Genomic DNA, 19754 nt, shown 5'->3' with positions numbered 1-19754 from the left:
ACATAAGTCAACAATACAATCCTTAAAGCCACATCAAGTTTCCTAAATTAAGGGATTTAAAAGGAAAATGGCTGCTGTACACATATGTAAACTTACATCAAAGAACATAAACATATAATTTTTAGAGGGTAACTCTCAAAAACGGGAGCAAGGTGAGAGCTTTTGAAAACTGCATGCTATTTATTTAATTTCTCCATATATTATACAATAATTGCTTTCACTTATTTAATGAAGTAGTACAAAGAAAAAATAGGGAAAAAAGCAATACAACAAAAATCTTATAAACACACTTACCTATGTTTATCAAAATGTATTCGTTTATATATTTGTATATAACATAAAGAATAACCCTATGTCATGATAATCATCCATAGGTAGCCTACTGTTATACGCAACTCATTCATATGTCACAAGTAATTTTAGATTTAAAATCCACTGAGTAATGAGGGCCATAAATTTGTCTTTCCAGTGTTGAAGGACTGATGAGAAGGTCATCAGTTATCATTTTTCATGTTACAGTACACAGTTTTTAAAAACTATGGATATTGGAAAATATTAAAATTTGTCTCAAAGTCAGATTAATATACGTAATGACTTAATAGTAGCACTTGGAAAGAAAGCAAAATCCTTAATATAAGCAAAAGGCTCTACTGAAATTAATTGGAATGTATACCTATCAACATGGTGAATTCCAGAGCATGTCTAAATAACTGCGACAAATTAAATGTTGCTTTTGTTTGTGTTTGCCTTCATTTTCATAGTTACTGTGGATTTAAAATACTTAGGTTGTTATAGAGCTGCAAAGAAAATTAATCAGGCACATTCAGGTTATAGCAAAAAGATCAACTTCTTAATCCTTAGTTTGTAAACTGTTATGTTTATACAACTGTCAATAAACTTGGATCACTGAAATCCATTATCATGTTAATTGGTGTCACATCACATTCATCTATAAATGGCCTGTTCACTATATGTTTAATATAATGTGAAAACTAATGAAATCCTTTTCACCCTGTCATGGGAGATTCTGTAATTTAGTTAATATTTTGTTTTGAAAAGGAGTAAATGCATATTATTTCTTTCTCACAGAGGTTTAACTGATGAATCTGCTTCCCTGCAATTTTTTAAACATTAGTGATGCTTTGTTGCTGGGACTCCTTTGTGCTAGGAAGAACCCACTGAAGGCATAATTGGAATTAAATATTAGGATCCTTAAATATTTGAACAGAGCTCAAACAACAACCCACACACTTTCGTTCTGGGCAAAAAATGTTAAATATAATTGAGCAGTCTCAAAATAAATCCCTTAAGAAATATATCTATTATGCTAACTAGAATTAATTTTGATAATCCAGAACTTTATATAAAAAGTAATAGCTGTTGTCCATGTCTCTGTAAACAAGGCTGAAAGAGAATTGGGAGCTGTTCATATATTCACGTGGATGAAAATTAGTAGATTGATTTAATCAGAGCAGTCTGACTCCAATTATCATATGTTTCAGTAAACTTGTTTTGAATGAATTAGTCCATGTTTCTGATACACTATAGCTTGTGATTTTTATTTAGCTGCTTAGAAATTAAACTAAAACAAGATACTTTTGTCTCGTTGCAATTGTTAGAATAGGCACAAAATATTTTACATTTATTCCCATCTGAGGAACAAAAAAATAAAAGAATTCTGGTCCTCTTTGTTTGTGTCACTATTGTTTTTCTATATACAGGTAGTCCTTGACTTATGACAACATTTGAGCTCAGCATTTTTGTTGCTAAGCAAGACAGTTGTTAAGTGAGGTTTGTCCCATTTTACAACCTTTGTTGCCACAGTTATTAAGTAAAATAACTGCAGTGAAGTTAGTAACAAGGATGTTCAGTGAATCTGGCTTCCCTATTCACTTTGGTTGTCAAAAGGTCCCAAAAAGTGATCACATGACCCCGTCATAAATACAGTACATGCCAGTTGCCAAGTGCTCAAATTTTGATCACGTGACCATGGGAATGCTGAAAGAGTGGTAAGGGTGAAAAATGGTCATAAGTCACTTTTTTCAGCATGTACCGTGTTTCCACAAAAATAAAACCCAGTCTTATATATTTTTTGCCTCCAAAAGAGGCAGTAGGTCTTATTTTCGGGGGATGTCTTGTTTTTTTCCTGACACCTGCCTTGCCTTGCGGCGGCAGCAACACCAACAGCCCTGTCCAGCAGGAGGCCATGTGGCTGCTGGCCCGCTTCTGCGGTCGCTCACGGTAGGAGGCTACGTGGCCTGCACCATTGTGCTGCTGCCATGAGACGAGGCAGGTGGGGGAGGGATGGAGCTGCCCCAAGCACCCCATAGGTGCCCAAACACTTTTCCCTCGAACAGAGATCTGACAGACACTGGAAGCTTCATCTGCTTGCGAATGGGGCGCTTTGAAATGGAGCGATTAGTTCCATCTCCAAGTGCCCTATTCACAAGCAGATGTAGCTTCCAGTCTCCGTCAGATCTCTGTTTGGGGGAAAGTGTTTGGGCGCCTCTGGGGTGCTTGGAAACTGAGCGAATCACTCGTTTTCTAAGTACCCCATAGGCGCACAAACATTCCCCCTGCCTCTGCCTCCGTGCACGAACTTATCTGCTCTGTGCCAAGGGGCTGGCAGGCTGTGCTGCTACAAGACACAGTTGGCCCCTACACACTCACTGCTACTTGTGCTGGCCATGCCCACCTCCCAGGCTTATTTTTGGGGTAGGGCTTATATTAGGCACACTTCAAAAAATCAGGCTAGAGCTTATTTTCAGGGTGGGTTTTGTTTTCGGGGAAACAAAGTTACAAAGACAGCTGGCCAGGAGTCCCCAATCCCTGGGCCATGACCCATTACCGGGCCGTGGCCTATTTGCAACTGGCCCGCAGGCTGGCACACGTGAATGCACATGCAGCTAGAATCGCACAAGCAGCAGGACGGCACTCTCACGTGCAGCTTGACTTGCAGTCAAGCTGCATGTGCATATGCGTGCGTGTTGGCCCTCCTCTCACACAAGTTGAGCCACAAGTGTGTGCATGTGCGCTGGCCCACCATTCACATGGCATGCCCAGCTGGGCCGCCAAGCCGCAAAGGTTGGGAACTTCTGAGCTAGGCTTTGAAATATGTGTAAATTATGGAAATGAAACAGATTTTCTTCAGTTGATTTATTTTTCTAGATAATGATTGTAAAGCCCTGAAAGTTTCCATTTATACTATGAATGCTTCTTAATTTCTGGATTCTGCAGCTTTACCAGGTCTTGCTGTTATGATTTTCAAGCCTGTTTTTACATGTATAATAGCTAAAAACTTGCTTATTGTCGAAGAAAAAGATTTTTAGGACACCAGATAATATGCCTAATATAATGCTTCTATGCGAATTTAAACAATGCTTGTAATTCTGTCTCAAAAATATTTTCCTGGAAGTCTTATACAGTTACTTTTAAAAGTCCCCTCTGAACTGGAATTTGATATAATAAGACACCAGTGAGCAGCTTTCTGCTTAAAATGTTAGTATGACCTTTTGAGACTGCTTGAAATTCAAAATGTCAATTCTATTGTAGTGTTGGCCTTTGAATCAGTGGTACCTGTTTGTATGGATGTTCTTTAACTTTGGATATATTCAGCATAAAATATCCCATTATCAGGGAAGGAGAATACAGCCCCATAAAATATTTTCTTGTGCAACACACTTCAATGTTCAATTTTTGCCGTATATTGTCCGTAAATCAGGCTGATTTTTTCCATTTATTTATTTTCCTCTATCCTTTTTTATCAACATCTTTCCCTTTGAAGTGGCTTATAGAACTCTAAATGGCTTTTTGGAATTCCTTGAATTATCGCAAGCCCCACAACCATGTCGCTAGTGCCTCACTGGAGGATTATTATCATTATGATTTTCATTACGATTATTATTTGAAATGATCCACTTTTTTTTTATGTTATCTGGGAGCAACCTCAGAAAAAACAGAGAAGTCCTGAAAGTGAACTTTCACTGACTCACACCACTGCAGCTCTTCTAATTCTTTGGAAATTCTTTGAACAAAGTAAAAAGCAGTATCATCCCTGAAAAGAGCTTCGTTGGGTATTTTCAAAATAGAAAGAAGAGAAACTAATCATTTACATTATTTTTGCCCTGTTGGTCATCCCAAGTTATTTGCTTAAGGTGGGTGGCCATATAAATGTTCTAAATAAATAAATAATGGAGGAAAAACTCTTACATTAAACATGACTATATTGGAATAAAAAAACAGTTTAAAAAAGAAGACATTAAATAGAGCAGAAGAACCCAGCCCAATTTCATAATTTCTACCTCTAGTAGATAGAAGACTTGGAAAGCTGTAGGTTATCCAGCCATCAAAACCTTCTAGAACAGAGTCCCCAATCTTTTGGCATCAGGGACCGGTTCCGTGGAGAGAGGTTTTTCCACGGACCGGAGGGTGTGTGGTTTTGTGTGCTGCCTGTATCCTGCGGATGGGGATTTGCTTGCTTGTGCAGACCGGTTGCTGGCATGCTGCGGCCCGGTACTGGTCCTCAGACCGGGGGTTGGGGACCCCTGTTCTAGAAGTTTGATTGGCATTTCTGTGCAAACATCCATCTCAGAGTTTGAGGCTTAAAATATCATAGCACATGTACTGAAGTACCAACCATGATACTAAGAGTTGTAGGCCAGGGGGACAAGGTGCCCAATGAAAATACAAGCATGAACATAGTGTTAGTGGATAAAAAAAAGAGAGAAGAGCCAAAACATTTGGTATTGTCACAGAATGATAAATTTGTCTTAGATTTAATGTGAGGACTAAGGTTACCCTCTCCTCCCTTGTTTTTATAAATAAAGGAATGTGATAATAAGAATCTTTCCAGAACTGAATGATGGGGTTGAGCCTTGTCATTTGATACCAAAGCAATGAATCACTACATTTCTGTGATAATTTTTTGCTGTAGAGTTGGCACAAAGCTGGAGCACCAAAAGTCCAGCACAACTCAATCAATGCACTATTGATTTCAAAGGCATCCTGTGGCAAAATGCCCTCTGCTCCAGGCATTTGGGATGGCTGCTCCTTAATCACAGAAGAAAATATTGCAGCAGCAGCTATGGTTAATCTGTGTGTGTGTATGTGTATTTGTGCACGCTGAATGTGTTAATTCTGCTGTACAGATGAGGCAGGCAAGAATCTTTTGGCCATTCATTCTGTCCTTTATTAAAATTTATTTTCATTGCTCTCCCACATCTTTCCAGACTTCAGCATGATTAGTACAAAAATTAGCAGTGTAACTTTATACATGATTCCATTATCGGAAAGATAAGATAACATTACCTCATACTTACTGAATTTCAGTTGTTGCAAAGCAGTCTAGGCAGAAAAATCTAAGACTTAAGACTGGGGCAGGACTTTCTTCAGAGGGAATGGGATGTGCAGGGCAGACACTCTTAAAACGAAGGATCAGCCTAGCCTTATGCTTCTTTACAGACCTGGGCAATTGAACAGTATATTGATCATTTAGTAAAGAACATATTTTTGACTGTAATAGTAAATGAAAAAAAAGCTGAGAGCTGTTTCTGAGGTAATCCATTAGAGGTTTTCTAGAGCAGTTTCAATAATAGAAGCTTATGTTAAGATAAATTTTCCATGCCTGGTTTACTTCAGCAAGACTTTTTCAAGGGCATTTAAAACTACACATCTTCAGGTGTTGTAGAGATATGTCCCCCAGAAGAATCATACAAGGCAGGCCATCTGTACAACTTGTGCTGATCCCACAACTGTACCCTGCCAGATATGGGACTTGGACTTGTCTTTGTGAATTGTTTATGAGAGAAAAATTCACTGAACATACAGAAAAAAAATGAGAGCAGCCTTTTCCAATTATCATGAGCATACAGTATATATACCCATGGTGGCGAACCTATGGCACGCATGCCACAGGCGGCACGCGGAGCCGTCTCTGGTGGCACGCGAGCCATTGCTGGGCTGAGCTGCTCCCTCCTCCTCTTGCGCATGTGCAGTCTGGGAATAGGCGAGAGGCTATAAAAGAAGCAACTTTCTGCGGAAGCAGCATTTGCTGCAGCTTGAGAGTGAGCACGAGTCAGAGCGGACAGCGAGCGAGCACGAGCCGACAGCTTGGTGGCCATGCCCACTCGGTGGCCACACCCACCTGGCACCCGGCGATGCCTAAGTGGGTTTTGGATTGCAGTTTAGGCACTCGGTCTCTAAAAGGTTCGCCACCACTGATATATACAGTTTGGTTTAACCAGAACTGAGTTTTGGGTGAGCTTTTCTTGCTAAATAAGCAAAACAAAACTCTGAAATACACCTCAGAATGTATGGCTACAGGAAGCTAATATACATAAACTTATTTTTTTCTCTGTCTGCATTGTTGGAATGATGAGATGGATGGTGATTTCTGAATGGAAGGCAATAGAAGTTTTCTTTTACATCCATGATATTTTTTAGGAAGCAATGCATAACGTAATGTTTAATATAGTGGTGTACTAAATTAACTGCCAATGAGAACTAGGCAATCCTGATATGAAGGAAAGTACCTTGGGACTCTTCAAATTAACATTCCATCATCCTGTTTTGTTTTCACAGCTTCCCATAGTTGAAAAAATAAGAATCATAGCTCAGAAGATCTATGGAGCTGAGGATATAGAGCTCTCTCCTGCAGCTCAGTCTCAAATAAATTGTTACACTCAACAGGTAAAAACAAGACTATATGCAAACAGATATATTGTGAGTGCCATTCCTATTTTAAAATGTATCGGTTTAAACCAGCGGTTCTCAACCTATGGGTCGCGACCCCATTTGGGGTCGATCGACCATTTCACGGGGGTCGCCAAGCAAGGCTGTCCGCCATTTTTTTTGTCTGCCATTTTTCCCCCTTTTCCGGCGGGTGCCTTACCTCCCTTGGGGTGGGCCAGCTGGTGGTCGGCCTGCTCCGTCTCTGCCGCTTGCCAGCTACGCCTCGGCCGGCGCAGAGGGCGGAACCACGCATGCGCGGCGCTCCTGGGCAGGGAAAGTCCTCGACTTACGACCGGTTGGGTAGTCCTCGACTTACGACCAGTTTAGTCCTCGACTTACGACCGGTTTAGTCCTCGACTTACAACCGGTTTAGTCCTCGACTTATGACCGGTTGGGGGTCGCGGCATTAAAAAGGTTGAGAACCACTGGTTTAAACAATGAATAAAAACTGCCCAGTATATAATGCTGCTGTAGGCCAGGACCCAATCTTTCTGTATGTTCCTTTAAACCCAAAGGTGCTTTTCAAAATGCAACTGAACCTTTGAGACAACTATGACCTGGATGATACTTGCCTTTAACTTTTCTTGCTTTTTCCCATCCCAGCCTACTAGTGCTGGCCCTTTCAGTGACTTGTTTATTAATATCACCAAGGTCTTTCTGAATCAGAATGCTGCCAGGGCCCCACAATCATGGATTTGCGTAACCTTGAGAAAGGAAAGGCTCCTGGTTAAATGACTAGAAAAGTACATTGGACCTTCGGTGCCACTTGCATATCTCAGCATTCCACAAGGCTCTGTCCTTGCTCCCTATTTGAACCAGAGCCTATGGCTGACGCTTATGTTTAGGGCTGTCTGGTCTCTAAACCCCTGGTCTTCCTGATGTTATCCTGAGTACTTCCTGCAGTTCTATTTGTTCCTTACACTATCTTGAGAGTCCTCTCTTTCTGTTCCTCAGAGTTGAAGTCTCCAGGCCCTGAGACTCTGGTCTTAACTCCCTCCTTCCCTTCATCCCTGTGAAAATTTGAAAACTTTAAAAACGATTTAAATAACTTTTTAATTAGTTGCTGGGTGAGCGGAAGGACTTGTTATCTTACCTTAACAATAATTAATCTCAGCAATTCCTAGATTAATCCCTTTTAATTATGGATGTACATATGTTCAGTCATGTATCACAAGGTACCATTTTAAGTGTATACAGTTGTGTTTGGTTTGTCTCAGTAGTTAATATATTGTTTATTGGTTGGCTGTTGAGCCAAATTGCTGAGTTATTGTATAAAATGTTGCAATTGCTCTCTTTCTGATCTATACTGGGCTTGAAAAAGGCATTTAAGAAATTATTATTCATTAAGATGTATACTTATAACATCTTGCCACAATCCATTGAAGCTTGAGCCAAAGACTTATTCCTAGAAGTCAGCAATGTACTGGAAATAAAATTTAGCTTTATTATACAGCATGCAAAACCTTAGAGAGGAGACTGTTGTTATTTCAGTGTGGTATAGATACATTCACTCTCGTTCTCATTTCTTTTTTGACAGGGATTTGGGAATTTGCCCATTTGCATGGCAAAAACTCACCTGTCCCTTTCCCACATGCCTGAGAAGAAAGGTGTTCCCACTGGGTTCGTTCTGCCTATCAGCGATGTAAGAGCCAGTATCGGAGCTGGGTTTATTTATCCACTGGTGGGAACGGTGAGTAGTGTTGTCGCATTTGAAAAATTTGTATAATTATGTTTGGAACCCTGTGGTACAAACAGAATAGAAATAAGTAATCAGCCATCTCTGAGATACTTTACCTGTTTACAAGGATTTACATCAAATAGTTGCTGAACCAAGTATATTGATTCAAATGTAAAGGATTCATTGTACAAACCCAAATAGGAGAGGAGTAGATTTATGTTTCTTCATACAGCAATTTCTCAGGGATGCTTCTAAAACTAAGAAGAATTCAAAGATTATAAAGCAGACCACAACTGAGCCCAAAATTTCTGTTGCTAAGCAAAACAGTTGTTAAGTGAATTGTGTCCCATTCTACGATTATTTTCCTTAACATCTTCCTGTGTGAACTTAATGGTGTTGATGAGTTTGGTGAAGGCTTCTACTTGTTGTGTTTTAATCTTGATCTAAGTATCATCCACATACTTATACCAGTGACTGGGTGGAATTCCTGGGAAGGAGGTTAGGGCTTTGGCTTCTACTTCTTCCTTGTAGAGATTGCCCACAATGGGGGATGCAGGTGAACCCATGGCGTAGCTGTGTTTTTATCTGTAGAAACCTTCATGTTATTTAGTGTCAGGCAGAGGTCCAGCATGGCACCTATATGATCTGGACTGAGTTTAGTTCGGTCACTTAAGGTGCTGTCTTGTAGCAGTCATTTCTTCACTACCATGACAGCTTCAGTTGTGGGAATGCAGGTAAAGAGTAAAAGTGACATCATAAGAAACCAGGGTCTCATCCGGACTGGATATTAAGTTACCGATAATGATAATAACAACTGTCCTTTTCACAGAATCTAAACACAAAGCAGTCATAAGAAGAATGTGCTCTTGTAGTGTTACCTGACCAGAGCACAGTCTGATCTTCTTACAAGAGCAAGACATTTGGAAATAATAAGAGAGCTTTGTTCTGCATTACCAGTGAAAGGGCACAAGGAAGGAAGTGAATCCCAACTAGATGTGCTTTGAGAAATCAGGAAATTCTGTCATGAGGATTCTCTGGCCTTGCAGTCTGCTTTCTATGTATATAACTAGGAAACATTCCTTTCACCACAAGCACAATAAAATGTCAGAATGTCCAGAATGTGACTTAAACCTTTTGTGCTCTCCTGAGAGACTTGTTAATGTCTTGTGGTATATTATGAATAAGACTAAATATAAATTGTATTTGCCTCACTGAAATTATAGAGATAATATTATACAGGTAGTCCTAGATTTACGACCACAATTGAGCCTAAAATTTCTGTTACTAAGTGAGACACGTTTTTGCCTTTTTTATGGCCTTTCTTTAGAGAAATAAGAAAATAAAAAAAACAGAAAAACAAAAAGCGAAGAATATAGAAAGAGCAGCCAGGGTGAAAACATATCAGTCATAAGTTAATATCAATAGTGTACATGTTCAGTTCTATTTTTTGACGTCCAGAGTTGGGTTTAGTCTAAGCTCTGGTCAGTAATTGGTCAACTCTGGTCTCCTTTCAAATTGATACACAAGTCTAGTCTTCAGACTTCCTTTTCTAGGTTAGATTGTTGGGAGAAGGGGAACCATATTCATATATTGATTTTGAACATTTATGTCAGAAGCAATTTAAAACTTTTCAAATATTTTGAAACTCGGTTTTATAATATATTGTTTTGCGCTGAAAGTTCCTATGCGATAGGTAAGTCTATTTAAGGGGTAAAAACTGCACACAGCTTTTTCCAATGTTGCCATGGTTTTTATGTCATTTTGCAATAACTCTGACTATTGTATGTTCACAGGTGGGCTTGTGACATGATGACCCAGTTATATGGCAAGCAGGCAGGAAGGCTTGTTAAATTTGTTTAGGAAGTTGGTGAGGTCACTAGTGAGTTATGCTTGGGTGGGGAATGATTGGATTCTCTTGTGCTCGTGAGAGATTCAGACCCACCCAAAAGTTATTGCAGCTTTGTACTTTCCCACATATTAGTTAATCTGCTGTAGTGAGAGTGCTCTGTGCGACACAATGAAGAGGAATTCCACTTTGACTTACTCCAAGGACAACAATGATTTAGAGACAATACAGAGCTGCATTCTTTGCCTCTATACAAAGTTGAGATAAACATAATCTTATTCAGCCAGTGTTTGAAGCTTCAAGGTTTCTATTGGTTCTTTCTTTACAAAATGATAAACTAACCCTATGTTTATAATGTTAATTTCTAATTAATATTGTTTTGAATAGAAAATGTTTCCATTAAAAATATACATTATTTTAACAGTCACATACATTTTGGAATGCTGAAGGTTACTGGTCTTGTTGATTCACACTCCCTAAAATATTTTCTGACCCTTAGCTGAAAGTTGATGACTGAACATTTAAGTCACAACAAGGTCTTAGGCATTCCAGAAAGAATAGTCTATAACTATTAAGAGGTTTTTTTTTCCTAAATGAATGGCTTAGGATTGGTGCTAGTTCCTTGTTTGCAGAGGTTAACTCTTTTTATTCATATGCTGATCTCAGCTTTCTGGATCTCTTTAGGCACCATCAATTTCAGCAGTATTATAAAATCTATAAGTACCCTGAGAAAGTTTTTCAAGACTGAATATAAATCTTTTGTGAAGCTATAGGTGTAGGTTGTTCTGATTTTGAAGAATGAATTCTTCACTACTTGTTGCTTTCTAATGGTTTATTTGTTGAACCAGGGTCTTTCAGTGAGGACACAGATTGCATATGATGTTAGGTATGGCCACCAACAGTTAAGCAGAAGTTCTAGTATTTTAGAATCAAAATTTTCAGTTGCATCATGTCATTTTGGCAAGCAGCAGGAGAGGTGCCCTTTCTCTCTGTCACAATACGATGAAATAAAAGCAATTGGGCACATGGCTTATGATTTCAACCTCCATCTTCAAGTCACTCTTTTTCACATTTATTCTGAGATAATGTATAAGACACTCCAAATAGTCATAGCAAAATTGAAACCTTTGAGATACTATAGATAGATAGATAGATAGATAGATAGATAGATAGATAGATAGATAGATAGATAGATAGATAGATAGATAGATAGATAGATAGATAGATAGATAGATAGATAGATAGTGTGTGTGTGTGTGTGTGTGTGTGTGTGCGCGCACACGCACATACATACATATATACCTGCACGATTTTGCCAATTCATGTTAAGGTAGATAGCTTTAAATTTAGAATACCCTGAGGCAACATTGGGACTATTCATCTAGATAAATCAAAGTTCTAGTCTGGAATAATTCACATTGATTTTGGTGGGGAATGGTGGATAAGGATTAAAATAGAAATGGTTTCCTTTGAGAGGCCACTTACTCCAATTTATATCTTATTTGGAATGAGAAAATATCCCCAGGGTGCTGCTGAGAAACTTCTATTTCACTGATGAATTTCAGCTCTGTGACATTGGGGTCCAGGGGGTGCAGGTGGGCTGCTCAGGGACAGCATGTAGCCCTCAGGCCACAGATTACCAACTCAATGTACATATAGTCATTTTCCCCCTTGGAATTTTGCCTGCTGATTGATGTCATTTTTAGTTTGTATACTTTGAACAAATTAAAAAAAGATAATGGGAAAAATTACAATTCAAGTTGCATTTTTATGTGTGAAAATATAGTTCAAGATGAACCACAAACACAAGAGCAGAATCAACACAAGAGAGAATAGGCTATACAGTACATCAATATAATTGGATTATGAAGATAATTTGTTTTAAATCTAATAGGTCAAGACTATTTCCTGCTTCGCATTCTTGCCTTTTTTTCAGTTGATTCTGACAATTGGTTTTAATTATACAATGTGTGAGGAAAGCATATATGTTTGCTATTATAATCTCCACATCTACTGTACTACCCAGGACATTTTTTGGGGGGGTGGTATATATTAAATTGTAATGGATGAGGGGAAAATCCTCAGCTTGCTAACAGCACTATATAATATAATATAATAACATTTTCCCCTTAAAGCTATTTTGGCAGCTGGAAATAGTTTAATTTTGATAAGTTTGACATAAAGAATGGAATGTGGTCATTTTTAGAGGCCAGAAATATATAGGATAAAAGTTAAAGGAAAATGGAGCAATGAAACTATGAAACAACTGAGAAGTTGTTGGTTGCTTTTTCTCCAATCAATGGCAGCTATGTGCTGTTCCACTCAACTGCATTGCAAGAAAATATTACATTAATTATTAACAGTAGAAGAAAAATACAGCTTCTTTATTTCACTATATTTAAAGAATGGCAGGAATCTCCAAGGGAGTTACATTTATTTTTCTAGAATCACTGTTAGATTTTTAAAAAATACATGGGCAAAACTTTATACAGAAAAAATAACAGAAAATATATTCAGAATATACATAATTCATGCTTGCTATAACAAAATCTGGATGACTTGTAAATCAGTTGTTGAAGGAAAAGTCTTCATCATGGTTCAGTCCAAGCTGGGAATAAACAACATGGCGACTGCTTTAGAAAGAAGGTTGCAGTTTATTGAAGAGGAGAGCCAGACAGAAAGATGGCTCTGGAAGAAAAGTAGAGGGAGCACATGTAGGGAGTGGGTTTTTATACCCTCTGGAGACTTTTGTTTGGAGTTCCTGTGGCATGTACTTTGACCTGAGTCTGAGTCTGAGTCTGATGCCCTTTGGCATCTGTGGGTTAATCCTATTATGTCCTGTCTTAGAGTTTGGGTGGGGTATGTAGAATTTAAGTGTCTTTGTCTTCCTAAGCTTCTAGCTGGGGGCCTCCAACCTTCCTGGATTATTTACATCTGCATTTCTACAGAGCTGGTTTCTGCTTGGGGGAGGGAGACTTGGAGCTATTAAGAAAAACTGGGCATGCTTTTCTGCCTCTTTAATATTTCCTTCTCTGGGGGGGGGGGCTGACTTCCCACACAGTAGAGATATAAATTACTTTAGGCCTTCATAGCTCACTATCTTTTTAAGCATCTTTTATACTCCTTGTGTGGATTTCTTGAAAGAACGATAGGAACCTGAGAAGGAAATTTGGATATGCTTTTTGAAAGTTGAAACTGAGATGCAGTTTTTGTTGCAAAGTTTCATTCACAGATTACAATAGAAAACAGAAAACCTGAAGAATATAAATGATAACAAAAGAAAAGGAATGCACTATCTTCATTCAATAGCCTTCATTTTAAGAGTATTTCTATGTAAAAATACAGGAGAAGTAGGACGCCTGTCTGCCACAATCTTCTTTTGTTTGTCTTTGTTCTCTGAGATCATGACTTCCCTTCCAATACTTCTCATATAATACAGAATGAGAAATTACGAATTCATTCAAATGACATTGATTTCAGTGAGATCATTAAGAATGAGTAAATTACAGGACAAGTATATTGGAGACAGGACATGATGTAATCAATACATTTTAAGAATGGATCAAGTTGTCTCTTTAACTCCCAGCCAGCTACATTAACCAATTTATTATTTTATTTATTTATTTATTAATTGCATTTATATCCCGCCCTTCTCCTTACGGACTCAGGGCGGCTGACAATTGAATAAAATACTAACATATATACATATACTTAATTAAAATTTGATTAAAACGAAATATTTAAGTATGTCCAATTTAAAAGTAATTAAAACCCCCTTTAAAATCCCTCAGGCCAGTCCCGCTAGTTGGAACAGCCACGTCTTGAGGGCGCGGCGGAAGGAAGGGAGATCAGGGATCACCCTGATCTCTGGGGGCAGTTCGTTCCAGAGGGTGGGGGCTCCCACAGAGAAGGCCCTCCCCCTTGGGGTCGCCAGNAATCAGCACCTTGAATTAAGATTAACGAGACCACAAAGGCAAGGGGCAAATTGAATAGGTATATTATTTTGCTTTCATATTAAAGTTTTTCACTGTAAGTGGTCTCTAATAAAAAGAGTGGCTGAATCATTACAAGCATTCATAAAACTCTGGGGTCTTCCTGCTTTCTTCTTCTGATATCTTGCTCTTTGTTCTCCTTTCTCTGCCTGCCAGGAAAACTGTCAGCTTAGTCTCTTTATCTAATCCATTGCTAAGAATGTTTGGCACGCCTTGAGCAGATGAGAAAGCTTCCTTCCTTTTGAGAGTCTCTCTTCCTAATTAGTCAGCCATATTTGTTTTTATTGAGTTACTCAAGGAAGAAATAGAAGAAAAGAATTTAAAGTGGTAACTTATAGAGGTATGCAATAGTGAATTATCTTGAGAGGAAAAATCAGATGTTCAAACCAGCATATCATATTCCCCATCATTATGTGATAGAGGTTCTAATTCCACTGTTAATGAAATAATTTGAGCCCAGAGACATGACCGATATGCATTTTCTTGTTGGCTGATTTTTAATCATTTTCTTTTCTTTTTTCTTTAAATATTCCACTTAGTAATAGAGGGTTTCATATTCTCTGAGCAATGGAAGTTTCCATGTCTTCTGCAGACTGGTATCCACAAAGGCATAGGGGAAAGAGCCTTCGTTATCCAAAAGATTGCTTTGATTGCAACAAAGATGATTAGGGGACTGGAGGCTAAAACATATAAGGAACGGTTGCTGGAACTGGGTATGTCTAGTTTAACGAAGAGAAGGACGAGGGGGGACATGATAGCAGTGTTCCAATATCTCAGGGGCTGCCACAAAGAAGAGGGAGTCAAGCTATTTTCCAAAGCGTCTGAAGGCAGGACAAGAAGCAACGGGTGGAAACTAACCAAAGAGAGAAGCAACCTAGAACTAAGGAGAAACTTCCTGACAGTTAGAACAATTAACCAGTGGAACAACCTGCCTCCAGAAGCGGTGAATGCTCCAACACTGGAAGTTTCTAAGAAGAAACTGGACAGCCATTTGTCCGAGATGGTCTAGGGAAATATTTTCTATCTGTACAATGGAGGAGAGAGAATTATGTTTCCCTCACTCAGCCTCAAAACTGCAACTTGTTTTGATGCCTTTGGGGATGTAATTGTTTGGTATTAAAATGTTTAGTACTTTTTCCCTCATCATTTACTTGCATTAGCAAATGGTACAAAGAAAATGCTTTTTCTTTCCAAAGAGATTCTAATGGGTGTCTGATTCTGTAAAGGAACTTCTTCCTCATGATTGGAGCACAGATATCTCTCTGAACTGGATTCATGAGGTGTAATTCAGGAAGATATAGCAATAGTGTTGGATGTAGCTATATGATCCACCTATATTTTGTGGATTCGGTATGTAGAAGTACATGAAGGTGGATCTGCACCAAATCAGTACTGTACATATGTTGTGTCTACCAAATGCTGTTGCAACTTTCATTGTCATTCCAGTTTTAGTGTATATGTATAAAGCTTTCCTAAATTTCCAGCAGCAATATTTGATATCTTCAGATCAGTAGTAATGCATGTGGTGCTCCTTTCTTCACTCTGCAAAAAACTATCCTCACAGCTAATTGAAATATTCCAAGCGCATCTTGCAAACTTTGTTTCCACATGGTGGCACTCCAACATGGATCTCAAATTTGCTCACCAGATGGGTGATTGTGGATCTTCCCAGAATTATCTGTTAGGATTATTATGAGATAAGCCGATGTCTTTTGCTACTCTCAGGTGTATTTGTCAAACTTCTAAAGGTGTTTTTTTTTTAGAGAATGTTTTGATATGTAAGAACACAATCCAAATAACTCCTGTTTAGAGCATCTCTTTCAAATTTTGCAGGCCATAGGAAGAAAAATATTATCACAGAATACCAAATTCATGTTCTCCAATACATATTGCATTTTCACAGATTTCTCTTTTTTAAAATAGATATTTGTATGTCGTACAGTTGATGCACTGACCATTATAAAACTAATGCACAGTATGATGTTTTCAAAGATATTTAGGCAACGTCATAGTTTGATTTAAATTGAGATAGGGCAGTTTTTTCAATTGCTTTGAGACTTGAGTGCAATGGATGACATTAATTTTGGTCTCACGTATGTACCATTCATCACAGAAACACGTGAGATCAAAATAAAAGGGCATCTAAATGCTGTACGTGTAATCAGGATCTTCATTGTCGTCAATCGAGTCTCCCTTTTTTGTGTACAAAATGATGGAGGGACTTGCATTTGAAATGTTGGCAGCCAGGCCCAGCTGCTGTTAAAAGAAGTGCTGTTAAAAAAAAAAAGTATAGGACTTATTGCTGACTAGCTTCCCACCCTATTACTTTATTTCTAGGCTGACACCTTTGAAACTACACAATCTAATGGGTAGTGGGGTGTTTAGCCTGAGGATAGTAGCATTTTTAATCTGTTGTTCAGATCTGGGGGAAAAAAGCAATGACAATAAATGGACCTTCTTTACTGCCCGGTGAAAATGGATTAGGGATTGCTGAATCCAGAATTTTGCAAAATGCATTATCCTGGGCCTCCCTCTTTTTTCCATCTTTCCTCTCATTGCAGGGCTTTTTATTGATTTTCCATTGAGGAAGCTTCTCATTATGATGTTTAAGTCAGAATGGGATAACTTGATGATGATGATGTTGGAAGGGACCTTGGAGGTCATCTAGTCCAACCCCCTGCTCAGGCAGGAAACCCTATACCATTTCAGACAAATGGCTGTCCAGTCTCTTCTTAAAAACTTCCAGTGTTTGAGCATTCACAGCTTCTGGAGGCAGGTTGTTCCACTGGTTAATTTTTCTAACTGTCAGGAAGTTTCTCCTTAGTTCTAGGTTGCTTCTCTCCTTGATTAGTTTCCATCCATTACTTCTTGTGCTGCCTTCAGACGCTTTGGAAAATAGCTTGACTCCCTCTTCTTTGTGGCAGCCCCTGAGATATTGGAACACTGCTATCATGTCCCCCCTCGTCCTTCTCTTCATTAAAGTAGACATACCCAATTCCAGCAAATAATAATAATAATAATAATAATAATAATAATAATAATAATAATAATAATAATAATAATAATAATAATAATAATATAAAGTTGGAAGGGACCTTGGAGGTCATCGAGTCCAACCTTTATATGTTTTATATGTTTTATGTGTTTTAGCCTCCAGGCCCCTAATCATCTTTCCTGCTCTTCTCTGTACTCTTTCTAGAGTCTCAACATCTTTTTTACATCATGGTGACCAAAACTGCTGAAGCCAACTTGGCACGGCCAACTTGCCGCAGGACAACTTGCTATGGCCAACTCGCCATGGGACAACTCGCTGTGGGACAACTTAACAATTCTAATAAGTTATTTAAACTAAATAACAATTATTTTAATTTTTGCCATTCGCATTTCATTCTGTCTCTTCTTTTGCATCCTTTCTTTAATGATTCTGTTCCACTATTTCTTTGATATCAGTGTAACTCTTGTCCCGCAACGAGTTGTCCTGCGGCAAGTTGCCCGTGGTGAATTGTCATTAGACCCCTGCAGTCAGTTATTCCTCACCAGCAGTCCCAGTTCCTATCTTGGTATGAGCCTTTGTATCCAATATAATCAATAGAACAGGGGTTTCCTTCAATTCTCTTTTCACGAGTTACTCCAACTCATTTGCATGCATTTCAGGAACTGAGTCCCCAACTATGGAATTCTGTTTTTTGCTACTCCCACTCCATACATCATTTAAGAAGGATTTGGAGATTCGCTTACAAAGCAAATGTACTTGATGGAAGTCAGAATGGCAATAGGGCTATTTTGCTGTAATTCTTATTAGTATAATGTTATGTGATAGATGAGTTTCAAAATCTGCGTAAGTTTCATTTTTATTGTGATTCTCAGTATATGGATTCCTTATTTTTAAAAACATGTTACTGTGGTTGGTAGAGGGATGTCACGTAAAAGCATTTTGGTTTGGTTTGGTTGCTTCTTATTTAAATCTTACAGGAAGTCCCCGATTAACAACCACTCATTCAGCTGCCATTTGAAGTTGCAAAAGCGCTGAACAAGTAGTACTTATGGCCGGTCCTTAGTTCTGGCCATCTCAGCATCCCTGTGATCGAGATCCGGGTGCCTGGCAACCAGCTTGCACTCATGACAATTGTATCATCCCGTGATCATGTAATCACCATTTGCAATCTTCCCTGATGGCTTCCCATAAGCAAAGTCCATGGGGAAGCTGGCAGGGCAGGTCATAAATAAGTCCAATAAATTGTTCTTACTCTTCTCCACCTGGCAGCACCAAACCTGCCCCCACTGTACTCATGCCACCTCTCCAACCACAATCCTTGCTTAACAATGCCAGCAAGGAGTGCCAAGATTGCCCTCACTAAACAATGCAGTTGTGTGATCTCACGGTTTACTACCGCATTGCTTAGCAATGGAAATTGCAGTCCCAGTTACTGTTGTTAACCAAGGAATGTCTCTATATATCATATTATACGTGATACGTGTAGGATTATAGATGCTCATTTTATTATTTTCATTTTAAACTGTGTAATTGTCTTAATGAGAAACACAAGTCATTAGCCTTAACACAGTATAAGTATACTTTGACTTATCCCTATGGGAACCATAGTACTAGTGTTTTAGTCAGCTTTAATGCAAAACTGTACATATTTAGAGAATTTCTTTGTTTAATTACAACTGGCAAAGAGATTACATGCAGAATATCGAAGCAATTGTAAAACAGGAAACAGCATAGAATAGGAGAGAAAGGCGAATTCTACTTTGATTCTTCACAACTTGAATCATAATGTAGGGTCATTCTGAAACACAACCACCAATAAGCCATTAGTTCAGGGTCTACAGTTACGTATCAGAATTACCGCTGCCTGAAATCAGTTACATATGGCCTTTAAAGTCCTTCCAAATGTTAATGAGAGTTAAAAACCTTTCTCCACTGTTTAGCTTGTAAAGAAAAGAAAAATAGTTCTGGAAATATAGGAAACAGTATCTAAAAGCTTAAAAATTACATGAAATACTAAAAAGATTCATACACTGTTCATATATGTCTGCAGAAAGGAGTTTGAAACCCCGCATTTGAATCGGGTTGGTATAAACCAGGGTTCCCCAGAGTGGTATTAACCCCCATGGCTTAATGGGACTATCCAAGGGGCTGATGCTAGTAATAGTAGTAGTAATACTATTAGTTAAAGTAGTATTTATTAAATCATTTTCTTATAATAAATGTTTGGGGTCATTTGGAACTCATAAGAGGATAATAATAATAATAATAATAATAATAATAATAATAATAATAATAATAATAATAATAATAATAAAAAAGTTGGAAGGGACCTTGAAGGTCATCTAGTCCAACCCCCTGCTCAGGCAGGAAACCCTATACCATTTCGGACAAATGGCTGTCCAGTCTCTTCTTAAAAACTTCCAGTGTTGGAGCATTCACCGCTTCTGGAGGCAGGTTGTTCCACTGGTTAATTGTTCTCACTGTCAGGAAGTTTCTCCTTAATTCTAGATTGCT

At 38.4% G+C, this 19754-nt stretch overlaps 1 protein-coding gene across 1 annotated transcript in view; it reads left to right on the top strand.

Annotated features, from left to right (window-relative positions):
- The window catches only part of MTHFD1L (methylenetetrahydrofolate dehydrogenase (NADP+ dependent) 1 like), a 130105-nt gene that overhangs the window by 96539 nt on the left and 13812 nt on the right, over nt 1-19754 (top strand). The window contains exons 24-25 of the mRNA XM_015821824.1: nt 6580-6687; nt 8267-8419. Of these exons, the coding sequence (XP_015677310.1) occupies nt 6580-6687; nt 8267-8419 (261 nt within the window). The remainder of the gene's footprint in view (nt 1-6579; nt 6688-8266; nt 8420-19754) is intronic.

Source organism: Protobothrops mucrosquamatus, unplaced genomic scaffold (genome assembly GCF_001527695.2).
Source record: "Protobothrops mucrosquamatus isolate PMUCROS unplaced genomic scaffold, P.Mucros_1.0 scaffold_168, whole genome shotgun sequence".
Classification (NCBI taxonomy): Eukaryota; Metazoa; Chordata; class Lepidosauria; order Squamata; family Viperidae; genus Protobothrops; species Protobothrops mucrosquamatus.
The sequence above is the reverse complement of the archived record's forward strand: the minus strand, read 5'-3'. Positions and strand labels throughout refer to the sequence as shown.